General features: G+C 38.4%; 1 protein-coding gene across 2 annotated transcripts in view; it reads right to left on the bottom strand.

The window, feature by feature from the left end:
- The window catches only part of NEK9 (NIMA related kinase 9), a 43262-nt gene extending 31816 nt beyond the window's left edge, over positions 1-11446 (bottom strand). The window contains exons 1-6 of one of the 2 annotated variants that reach the window (XM_045563635.1): positions 11075-11446; positions 8644-8821; positions 6754-6809; positions 6147-6217; positions 4770-4875; positions 3125-3256 (exon numbers count right to left, since the gene is read on the bottom strand). In XM_045563635.1, coding sequence (XP_045419591.1) covers positions 3125-3256; positions 4770-4875; positions 6147-6217; positions 6754-6809; positions 8644-8821; positions 11075-11293 — 762 coding nt within the window. In that variant the 5' untranslated portion in view covers positions 11294-11446. The remainder of the gene's footprint in view (positions 1-3124; positions 3257-4769; positions 4876-6146; positions 6218-6753; positions 6810-8643; positions 8822-11074) is intronic. The other variant, XM_045563643.1, reaches the window with a different exon arrangement.
- Between the last annotated feature and the right edge of the window lie 656 nt (positions 11447-12102).

Below are 12102 nucleotides of genomic sequence, written 5' to 3'. Positions count from 1 at the left end.
GTCTCAGGATACAAAATCAATGTACACAAATCAGTAGCATTTCTATATACTATAACAGTCAAGGTGAGAGTCAAATCAAAAACCCCATACCATTCACAATAGCTACAAAGAAAATAAAATACCTTGGAATATACTTAACCAAGGAGGTGAAAGATCTCTACAAGGAGAACTACGAAACTCTGAGGAAGGAAATCACAGAGGACACAAATGGGAAAAATACCATGCCCATGGATAGGTAGAATCAATATTGTTAAAATGTCCGCACTACCCAAAGTGATTTACAAATTCAATGCAATCCCCATCAAATTGCCAAAGTCATACTTCACAGATCAAGAAAAAAATAAATCTATGCTTTGTTTGGAACCAGAAAAGAACCCAAATAGCCAAAACAATCTTAAGCAAAAAGAACAAATCTGGAGGCATCACATTACCAAACTTCAGGCCAGGGGTGGTGGCTCACACCTGTAATCCTAGCACTCTGGAAGGCCAAGGCAGGAGGATCACTTGTGGTCAGGAGTTCAAGACTGGCCTGAGCAAGAGTTAGAGCCTGTCTCTATTACAAATAGAAAAAATTAGCCAGGTGTGGTGGCGTGTGCCTGTACTCCCAGCTATTCAGGAGGATGAGGCAGGAGGATCACTTGAGCCCAGGAGTTTGAAGTTGCTGTGAGCTAGGCTGATGCCATGGCACTCTACTCAGGGCAACAGAGTGAGACTCTGTCTCAAAAAAAGACAAAAACCCAAAAAAACAAAAAACAAAAAAAATTACCAGACTTCAAACTATACTACAAGGCCACAGTAACCAAAACAGCATGGTACTGGTACAAAAACAGAGACACAGACCAATGGAACAGAACCCAGACGTAAAACCATCTACCTACAACCAACTGATCTTTGACAAAACAGACAACAATGTACATTGAGGAAAAGAAGCCCTATTCAATAAATGGTGATAGGCAAACTGGATAGCCACATGCAGAAGAATGAAACAGGACTCTTACCGCTCACCACTCACAAAAATTAATTCAAGATGGATAAAAGAATTAGATCTAAGGCATGAAACCATAAGAATTCTAGAGTAAAATGTAGGAAAAACTCTTCTAGATATCAGCTTAGGCAAAGAATTTATGACTTAGACTCCCAATGGTAATTGTGGCAACAACAAAAATTAATATTTGATTAAAGTAAAAAGCTTCTGCACAGCTAAGGAAACAATCAACAGAACAAACAGACAACCTACAGAATGGGAGAAAATATTTGCAAGCTACACATCTGATAAAGGGCTAATAATCAGAATTTACAAAGAACTAAAGCAAATCAGCAAGAAAAAAATCAAATAACCTTGTTAAAAAGTGGGCAAAATACATGAACAGAAGCTTCTCAAAAGAAGACAAATGGTCAATAAAAATAGGAAAAAATGTTCAATGTCACTAATCATCAGGGAAATGCAAATTAAAACCAAAATGAGGTATCACCTTACCCCAGTTAGAATGGCTTTTATCGCTTGAGCTCAGGAGTTCGAGATCAGCCTGAGCAAGAGTGAGACCCTGTCTCTACTAAAAATAGGAAAAATTAGCCAGATGTGGTGGTGTGTGCCTGTAGTTCCAGCTACTGGGGAGGCTGAGGTAGGAGGATTGCTTGAGCCCAAGAGTTTGAGGTTTCTGTGAGCTAGGCTAACACCATGCCACTCTAGCCCAGGTAACAGAGCGAGACTTCGTCACAAAATAAATAAATAAATAAATAAAGTCCAAAAACAATAGATGCTGGTGTGGATGCAGACAGAAAGGAACACTTATACACTGTTGGTGGGACTACATATTAGTACAACCTCTATGGAAAACAGTATGGCAATTACTGAAAGAATTAAAAGTAGACCTACCATTCAATCCAGCAATCCCACTATTGAGTATTTACCCAAAGGAAAAGAAGATTTTCCATCAAAAAGACACCTGCACTCGAATGTTTATTGCAGCATAATTCACAATTGCAAAGATGTAGAATCGACCCAAGTGCCTGTCAATTCATGAGTGGATTAATAAAGTGTGGTATACGTATACCGTGTAGTACTACTCAGCCATAAAAAAGATAAATCAATACCTTTTGCAACAATCTGGATGGAACTGGAGACCATTCTCCTAAGTGAAGTATTTCAAGAACAGAAAACCAAACACCACATGTACTCACTATTAAACTGAAACTAACAAACCAGCACACATGTGCACAGAGGGAAATAAAACTCAGTGGAAATCAACCAGGCAGAGGGGGGAAGAGGGGAGGGGAGGGGGAAAAACAAACCTAATGGGTACAATTAACATTATTTGGGTGATGGGCACACCTATAGCGGGGACTCAAGCATTACAAAAATGATCCATGCAACCTAAAACATTTATATCCTCTTAATATTTTGAAATTTAAAAAAAAAAAGCAAAGAAAAACAAATGGGTCTCATGAAAGGCCAGTGAATTTGTATTATTTTACATTTGTATTTTTCACACATATTATTAGAGAATCTCTGTGAGGCAAATATTGTTATCATATTATAGATAATGAAATAGAGGATCAAAGAAATGAAGTGATTTGCCTAAATTCTCACATCTGGTTGGCAGAGGAGATTGGATGTGAATCCACTTTAGCTACTTAAAGTCTGGTCCATGGAATAATACCATCAGCATCACCTGGGAGCTTGTTAGAAACGTAGAATATCAAGCACCCCCTAACAGAATCTGCACTTTAATAAGATACCCAGTAAAAGCGTAATTTTTCATAAAAAAGATTAAAAAAACTTAATGGGCATTATATAATTTGCCTTAGCTTTTTAAAAAATGATGTACTGAAACATATGAAATAAAAATGGCCTTTCCAAACTGCAGCATCACATAATTTGACCCTACAGGCAGTTTTAAAATTATAGTCAACAAATTCAATATTTCAACAGGGAATTCAAGTTGAAGATAAACAGGGTCTATAGCATTTTAATAACATATTACTAATCCAATGCCTGAATACAGGTTATTTTTGCCTGTAGTTGATTTCCGTTCAAGAAATCAGAAGTTTGGGGATAAAGTTGATTCGTTTAGCCAAGTTGTGCCATTTTCAAGGACAATGTGGGGGCGATACACCAACTTACTGTAGCATCAAACGTTCTCTTTAGCGTCAGCAGTTCAAAAATGACGCAGCCTACGGCCCAGATATCAGACTTGAAATTGTATTTTACTCCTTGACAGAGCTCTGGAGACATGTAATATGGGGTTCCTACAAGCTGAACAAGAAAGAAAACAATCAAATAACATCCCTTCTGAGGTAACTATATTAACATTTCAACAGCTAAATTAAATTTCTGAACTAGTGATAACAACCATAAAACATTCATCAGCAGATTCCAAAATGGTTTTTATGAGAAGATACCACTATGGGGAGAGATCTTTTTAATATCAAATCTCTTGGGCCAATTATAAAGGGGCAGTCTCTGTGATAAAAGCATTGTGGTAACTTGCGGGGTTCAATAGCTCTGTGATTTATAGACCACAGAGGCTTTAGGCAATTAAGGCCTACCAAAAACTTTACACAGATACACTTAGTAAAGTGCACCAATGGAAAAAAACCAAACATTGACAGTAAGGAGATAGTAATTGAATGAAAGGGTTAAATATTTTGACTAAAATACTAAATACATTTTAACTAATAAAACTTTTTAAATGGCCCAATTTGACATCTGTTAAACTAACATAGCTGGTAAATTTTTCTTTGAATTTGAAGAATGGATTGGAAAATAAAAATGTCCTAAATAGAACTCATGCCTCTCCCAAGATTAGACACAATGAATGCCCCAGCAGTTCTAATAGAACTGATAACCATCTTCAATCAGCAAAGTGAAGAATTTTCAGATGGCATTTATAAATTTTCACATCATTCCTTCTTTGCATCTAACTGGCTGAAAAAAGTCAAGTCTTGGTTTTATCAGATTGTTCTTGATGAGAAAAATCCATATAAGGACAAGATTGCTTCCTTAGAAGTTCAATTTGGCCACTATCATACCAAAAACCGCGTCCCTGAAGCAGAGACTGCCAACCCAGGATGTCTAATTTGCTTGCAGGCATATCTTGACATTATCAAAAAAATCAGGACAAAATTAATTTTATTAACTTACATGTTCAAGTTCTTTTAAGGACAGAGCATTGTGAAACCAGAAGAGTTAATAACTGGGTTTTATAATTCTTAAAAGCATAAGATCACTGTCCTAAAGATCAACTTATGTCTACTCTATGTCTTTCTCAAAATCAGGTAAGAAGGGAGCCCTGCAGGTCAGACTATGTATGACATTAAGGAACAGATTGTTGTCTGGGCATCAGCCTTTATTTGTAATATAGGGCTATTCTTTGAATATAAAGAAGCAATCAAAGGAAACACAAAAAGAGATGTCTGACACCTTGAGCCCAAACATTAAATAACAGATAAAGCAAAATCTACTAAAGATCCTATACTGGAAAAAACAAAGCATTTTGTTGCTTTTAGAAAAGTTTCTAGTCAGTGTTAGAAAGAGTTATGAGGTCAGAGCCGTAATATAGACGTTGACTCCTGAAAGAACATCTGACCATGTACATGCCCACTAATGAGCCCAGGAAAAAGACTTCTAAAGATTTGCATTGTAAGTATGGAGAACTTGCAGGAATACTGAAAAAAAAAGTGCAGGATATAAGAGGTATAGTTATACCTCACAGTGCTGGAAGGGAAAAGAAAAAAAGAATTAAGATTCAAGGGCAGCCCATACATACCGTCTCAGCCATGGAATACTCAGAATTAAGTTTCTTTGCTAGGCCATAATCTCCAAGTTTTATCAGGTTTGCCTTGGTCAGAAAAATATTTAATGTCTTTATATCTCTGAAAATAAAGAAGATGTGCATATTAAGTCCATATAGTTAATTGTTTTATTTCATTCCCCACCCTGTCCAGGATTAGTACAGAATAAAAATGAGTGTGTTACTACTGCTCACATTCTGTTATGGGGTTCTAAACATCCCATACAGTGGTCACCACTTTCACATGCAGTTTAACATTGAAGAGGGAACTCAAAGGAGTAAAGGCAGAGAGTTAACTTCATCCTCTATGGCTTCATAGCATAGGAATGTCCCCCATACCAATGAAGCCATTAGGGTGAGGGTGAGCAGAGGAAAATGGTGCTCTAGGTAAGCATAATTCCTGTGAGACACACTGCCCCTTCAACTACCACCTATACCTTGAATTAAGTGTTATCAAGGCAATTTTAACTCTTGGTTGGTGTCAAAAGTTTCAAATAATCTGTTCCAAAGAAGACACTGCATATCCTAACGACAACATGACTAGGCTCTAAATAAAATCACTGGCTATTTTCCTAATGATGAATTACCAGTTTTGCCACATGTAAAACAAAATAAACTGTGCCTGATTCACCCTGGCTTCCTTTCTTGAAAGATGTGAATAAACCAGAACAATATACCTTGTTACTTTAAAAAAGAAAACAACAACATGCAATAGTAGCCATTCAATAGCTATCAAGAAATAGATGTTAACTGAATGAATAAATCAATAAAAAAGAAACCCTATATATTATAATCACTGGCAATGGTCAATAGCTCATTTAAAAAGGGTACAATGATGTGAAAATGTTCTTACCATGGTTCTCTTCTATAGCTAGAAATGAATGGAAATTTGTTTTTTTATCCCCAAAGACCTGGTAAGTTTATATAATTCATTGTACAAAATAAATAGGCTTTTATTTAAATTAAAAGAACTTAATTATAGAATTAAAAACAATTGCAAATTATTATTGCTCAGAGAAAACATTTACTATGAATTCCAACCAAACTAATACTATTTCTCATAGTGTCTTCTAGGCTTTACTGATGAATTAACAAACTGAACTCTAAATATCTGTAAAAGAAAAGCTTAAGTGGTACTTAGGTACTGAGGAGATTGCTCCTAGATCACAAATACGGTTTCACCTCAGGTAGCGAGGTTATCACCCCACATTACTCACGCTTTCCTTTCCTAATTATATCAATGGAAAAACTATGACTGCTTCATCAAGAAAATAAAAGTGCTGATGGGAGGCAGCCAGGGTGGGGGTCAGAATGGTGGGAAGGAATTCATCCCATAAATTTTTTACTGATTACCTATGAAGGATTCCAGCTTTATGGATACAGCTTACTGCTGATACAATCTGAAACAGGTACCACACCACCATCTGCAAAGACAAAATAAATTATATTTGGATTAGAAACAAAAAGCTACATTTACATAAACACACGCACACACAAACAAAACAAAGGAAGCTGTAACCAGAGGTTATGATTCAACATGATTTAACATTTCTCGCTTGTAGGTTGAGTAGGCAAAGAAAAGTGTAGGGATAAAAAAAAAAAAGGCAAGTTATCATAAAACAGTTCCAATGTCATTATGAAATATAGTATAGTGAAGCAGATTTGTGGAAAGAAACCCAGGAAAAATGCAAAGGTATAGAAAACTGGGCATACCAGTATGCAGTAACAGAACCAGGAAAGAAAGCCCATAGAGAATCATGATGTGGAGGTAAAACGTTTAGGAAGCAGCTAGAGAAAGTTTCCTTGTTAGAGGTTTCCTTTCTCATGAATATCAGAGCCTGGAAGGAGTCTGAACAAAAGGAAAAAAACACTCTTCACTGTTCGAAGAGTAAATACACAACTAGAATGCAAGAATTACAACATTATAATTCTAGCTTCCTTCCACAGAAATATAAATTACCTCTTCCTCAAACAACTTGTCCTTCTGACGAAGGATTTTGTCATACAGGTTCCCTCCTGCAATTAAACAACAGACAGGTTTGAATTCCTTAATATAGACCAAAGCTTGGATCATATATCTAATAGGGCTTTTTTTTTTTTTTTTTGAGACAGGGTCTCACTCTGTCACCCAGGCTGGAGTGCAGTGGCATGATCACAACTCACTGCAAACTAAAAGGCTCCAGTGATCCTCCTGCCTTGCCTCAGCCTCCTGAGTTCTAGTAGGGTTCTAACAGGTGATACAGGGAAATGAAGGATTCTGCTTTCTCTCCAAAGGAAACTACCTCTTCCCTCTTAGCTTTTCACATGGGTATACAACTATTCCCATCACCCAGAATCAGAAATATTCTTCAAAGATCTCCCTCCCTAATAAAAGAGGCTCAATACAAAAAAAGAATGATATTTTTAGAAAAAATGAGAGTAAAGGCCATTCCTATAGTCCCCAGTTAGTGAAATATCTTCAAAATCAGACGATTTACTTTTCCACAGTTCCTTTCAAGGAATCTGCAATATTTTTATAACAACTCTCCCAGTGTGACTACCAGAACATTTGGATTGCACCTATAATGCAATGTTTTGTACATACAGGATCTATATAAACAAATTCTTTTTCTTTCCACTTCACACTGAAAAGTTTTCCCAAAATTTAGGGTCCACTCCTAGATTGTTTCCAATAATTACTCCCTTTGTTGATTCCTTCCTGTGAAATAAATGTGAATTTACTTTTTTCTTTCCTTTTCCAAATAATACACACTACAAACGATCATGGTTTATCTTACTTTCCACCCGCAACTCCAACTTACACTTTAGCCCTGGCTAAGTGTTTACAGCTTCTTTCCCTGCAATTTAATATCTCAGAGTTTCAATAAATGTATCATTTATTCTAGTTCCTCCTAACCACAAAGGACTTTAACTACTTAAGGCTTCTGCTACTTCAAAACTTTGAACAAATAAAAACAATAAACAAATAAAAATAATCTCAAATATTTAGCATTGATCATGATCAGAACAAGAAACAATCAAACACGAGTCTAGACAAGAAAGTTCTAAGTGAAGAATATGTTGAGACCTGTTTATACAGTTCAAGTAAGGGCTTTGGGGGGTTCTCTTGTGGAATGAAGATAGTGGCTAGTGCAGCAGGTATCAAACACTTGCCACATACGAAGTATGGTGCTATGGGCTTTACATATTCATTTCATTTAATACGACAACCCTAGAAAGTAGATACCATTATCAACAAATTCATTTTAAAATGAAGAAACCGAGGCACAGAGAAGTTAAATTTCTTGCTCAAGGTTATAAAGCTAGAAAGTAGTGGAAATTGGGATGTGGGTTCAGAGTCTATTTTCTTAACAACTAGGCAATAAAGGTCATACAGGCAAAATGGTCCAAAGAAATCACAGATAAATAAAGCTGTGCTTTACTACATATCATTTTCACTCAGTTATAACTTTTGGGCCACTTTTCAATAGGACAGCTTTAGCTGAAGGTAATACAAATAAATATCATCTATAAGATTTCATTAAATGGTGCCAAGCCACACTCTAATGGCTAACTAATGTCATTTCATGAGGCAAAACCTTGAAAAATAAATGTAAAATTCAACTGAAGAAATAATTTGAACACAGAACTATAATCACAAGGGAGAATTTGACTATGCAGGGGGAAATCCCTCCCCTTATTTTGTACATCACTTCAAAACTCTCCAAGGCCTGAAATATTTCTCTTAAACTCTAGAAATCCATCTAAAGTTTTTATTACTCTATATGCCATTTCTTGTACTCTTCCTCCCAAGGTAAGTATGAGCATAAGAATGTCTTGCCTGAGGAAGTCCCACTGAATTCCACCTTACCATTACAATACTCCAGCTCAATCAGCAGGGTGGTATTATCCATAAAGTGATTGTAGTAGGCAATAATGTTGTCATGCTGCAGCAGTGCCAGAATAACAATCTCATTCAAGGCATCACGACGTTCCTTCTCAGACAGGCGGGTCAAATCAACTTCCTTCCACACAACCAGTGAGTCATCCTACAACACAGTGACAGAGGTATCGTGCCTTCCTCTTGCCTGGCAGCAAATTAATTCATATCCTCATCTCTAAGCCTAGAAAGAAAACTTCCTAGAGGGGCAAAGACTAACTCCTTTTATTTTTTCCTTTAAACAGACTTTAGTGATAGGTTCTGCATACAATTGAACACTATAATTTATTGCAGGCCTGGGGAAAGTAAAGCATTAAGATGTTGTTATTTTGTTGCTACACTTAATTTGTATGATGTCAGTTCCAGGTAAAAATATAGGTTGGGGGTAGATCTCAAAGATTCTACTGAAGACACTATGACAGACTGCTAGTCATGATGGGGACCGTAGTAGGACTAGGATATTGGAGAAGTAGAGAACTGAAGGGCAATTATCTATGGCTAACTACAGATTCTTGTAAAATTAAAATACTAAACTTGCCCCTAATTTTATAAATTTAGACTTCTCTAGTGATTTTTATTTATTCTTTCTGGTTAAGAATGTCATGCCCCATTTGCAACTCTGTAATCTCCTATCACACTTATGTATCACATTTTCCTCTATTCACGAAGAGTTACCTGCAGATCCCCATGTCTACTCTCCCTTATATCTCTAATTCTTTACTGACACAGGAGCAGCAGCACCTATATAACCCTCCCCATAGTTTTGAATGCCTCTTCAGGGCCTTTAAAAAGTGTTTTGAAAAGACCCTGATGAATCTTTTACTGTACATTTATTCAACGTAACCATCCCTTAATTTTCAGAGCTCATACACTGAAATAATATTTATCCATTATTTTCATTTACATATATACACAACTTAAATACTGTTTACTAACATGGCTGACTTGTTTTCCCATTGAAATACAAGCTTCTAGAGGAAAAGGGCTGCTTCTAATCAAACCTTTGTAAATTCACACACCTAACAAGTATTTGGTATGGATAATGCTATGCAATTCTGGGGAACTGTAATCAAGTTTAACTCAAAACAAAAATTGTAATCTAGTTCAATAGGATAACAATGAAAAGGCATGGGCAAAAAGATGTGAGACTTTAGTTCTAGTCCAAGATTTACTTCTAACTTAAGTGGGCAAGTCACAAAAATATACTTAATTTCTCTAACTAAAAAATATAAATACTAATGCTTATCTCTTCTTTCTCATATTGAATGCAAATAAGAAAATAGACTACAAAAAATAACAGTAACTCTAACATCATACATTAATGTGGCATTAGCATAAAAAAGAACACTTAAAAATATTCTCCTGTAACCAACTTTCTCCTCCATCTTTCAGCCTTAAAAGTATGCTGGCTTAGAACACATACCAGAACTGCAGATGGATCACTAATAGATGAATCATCTTCAGGAACCCTAGCAAGTTCTCATTAAATGTTTATCCCAAAGCTAGCGTTTTAAGACTTTAGTGATCAAATCCAGTTTACCGTTAGTTTTTGAAAGAATCGCCACTGCAGGGTTCTACATTAGTCTACATTCTTAACTTGGAACTCAGTGATCCACAGATTTCTCCAAAGATGTGTATATGTACAAACGTGAATGGACGCAGGGAAGATTACTTTGCTTACGTTAGGTTCTCAAAGGGGTTCTTGTCCCTCCAAAAGTTTAGAACTAATGGCTCAGAATATACCAATAAAGTATTTCCCGTGCATAAACCCTGCAGGATTAACACTGAGGAAGAAACCGACACACAATGATCTTCCCAATGATTCTCAAGAAGAGCCTCCAATTGCGTGATCAGTTCTGAACTTAAAATAATGACAGAGACAGCGGAATTGCAACTACTGTGGGCATTTAGAAGCTATGCCTCTCGTCCCCATCCCAATCTTGGACAGGATGGAAGTTTGGCAACAGCATGAGAGGAAGGAAGTTTTGACAATACCTCACATTCGTATACTACTTTAATTTACACTTTGCAAAGCACCTTCGTTGGATTCTCAAGATAACCTTAAAAAAGTAAAGATGATTTTTAAGGGAGTTAGCAGTGAGCCCATTTTATAGAGAGGGAACAGCTCAGAGACAGTTCGGTGACTTGCTCAGTTCCCGTGTTAAACAAAAATGACCAGTTAGTAAAACCAATGCTCTAACCAATTCCCAGTGCAGGTGAGTTGGAAGAGTGGCGGAGAAGACCCTAAGACATACACCCTGCGACTGCCTAATGACTAAGTGACGAAAGGCTCAAGACACGGGGAGAGCGGGGCCGGGAAGCAGGGGCTCGGGGCGGGGCGGCGGGGGCCGAGGGCCGCTACCTCGGTGCGGCGGTACAGCGTGGCCTCCCCGAAGGCGCCGCGGCCCAGGACGCGGATGGGGATGTAGTGCAGCTCCTCCTGCTCCGCCGCGCCGCCGCCGACTCGCGGCCCCTGACTGGCGATGGGCCCGGGGCCCGAGTCCCCGCCACCCCCGGACTCGCTCCCAAAGTCCGAGTTGATGGAATCGCAGTGTCGCTCGTACTCGCCCAGCACGGACATGGCGGCGGCCGCGGGCCTTCGGGACCGGCCTGCGTGTCCCCGACAGCGCTCGCCGCGCTGCGCCCCGCTCGCCTCAGACACCGGCCTGCAGACCCGCCGGCCCGGCCACCCCGTGAGGTTCCATGGTGGCTCCTGCCCCCTGACCCGGAAGCAGCTCTCCGTGTTTCCGGCCGGGCTGAGTTTCCTCCGCCTTCGCTGGTCCACTTGATTAGTCCAGCGGCCGAGGCTTCCCGCCCTCGGGGCTGGTCGGGAAAGTGAGGCCTCGCGGGGGCTGGAGTTGGCGGGCGTGTGGCGAGGACCGCGTGGAACCTCCGGGCTCCCGCAGGGTTAAGGGCGTCACGACACCCAGCTAATTTTTCTATTTTTTATAGAGCTGGGATCTCGCTCTTGCTCAGGCTGGTCTCGAACTCCTGACCTGGAGCAATCCACCCACTTTGGCCTCCCAGAGTGCTGGGATTACAGGCGTGAGCCGCCGTGCCCAGCCTGGTTATCTTTTTAATGCTTATTTTATTGATTCTTTCCATTCATTAGAATATAATCCCCATGAGAACCTGGATTTTTGCTTTCTTTTTCACTGTTATATATCATCATCAGTGCCTAGAAATGTGTTTGGCATTATAGTAGAGGCTCAAAAATTATTTGTTGAATGAAAATCATCTTATTATCACATATGCATATAACATTTTTTAAACCTAAATGTAAGACTGCCTGATAACCCTTTGCTAAATTTTATCTTCAAAGTTTCAGACTGTACAGATATTTTTGAATTTTTTAACTAATTCACTGAACAAACACTGAATACCAACATG

This window comes from Lemur catta, chromosome 1 (genome assembly GCF_020740605.2).
Source record: "Lemur catta isolate mLemCat1 chromosome 1, mLemCat1.pri, whole genome shotgun sequence".
In the NCBI taxonomy this organism is placed as follows: Eukaryota; Metazoa; Chordata; class Mammalia; order Primates; family Lemuridae; genus Lemur; species Lemur catta.
Note: the sequence above shows the minus strand (reverse complement) of the source record. Positions and strands in the feature narration are given on the sequence as shown.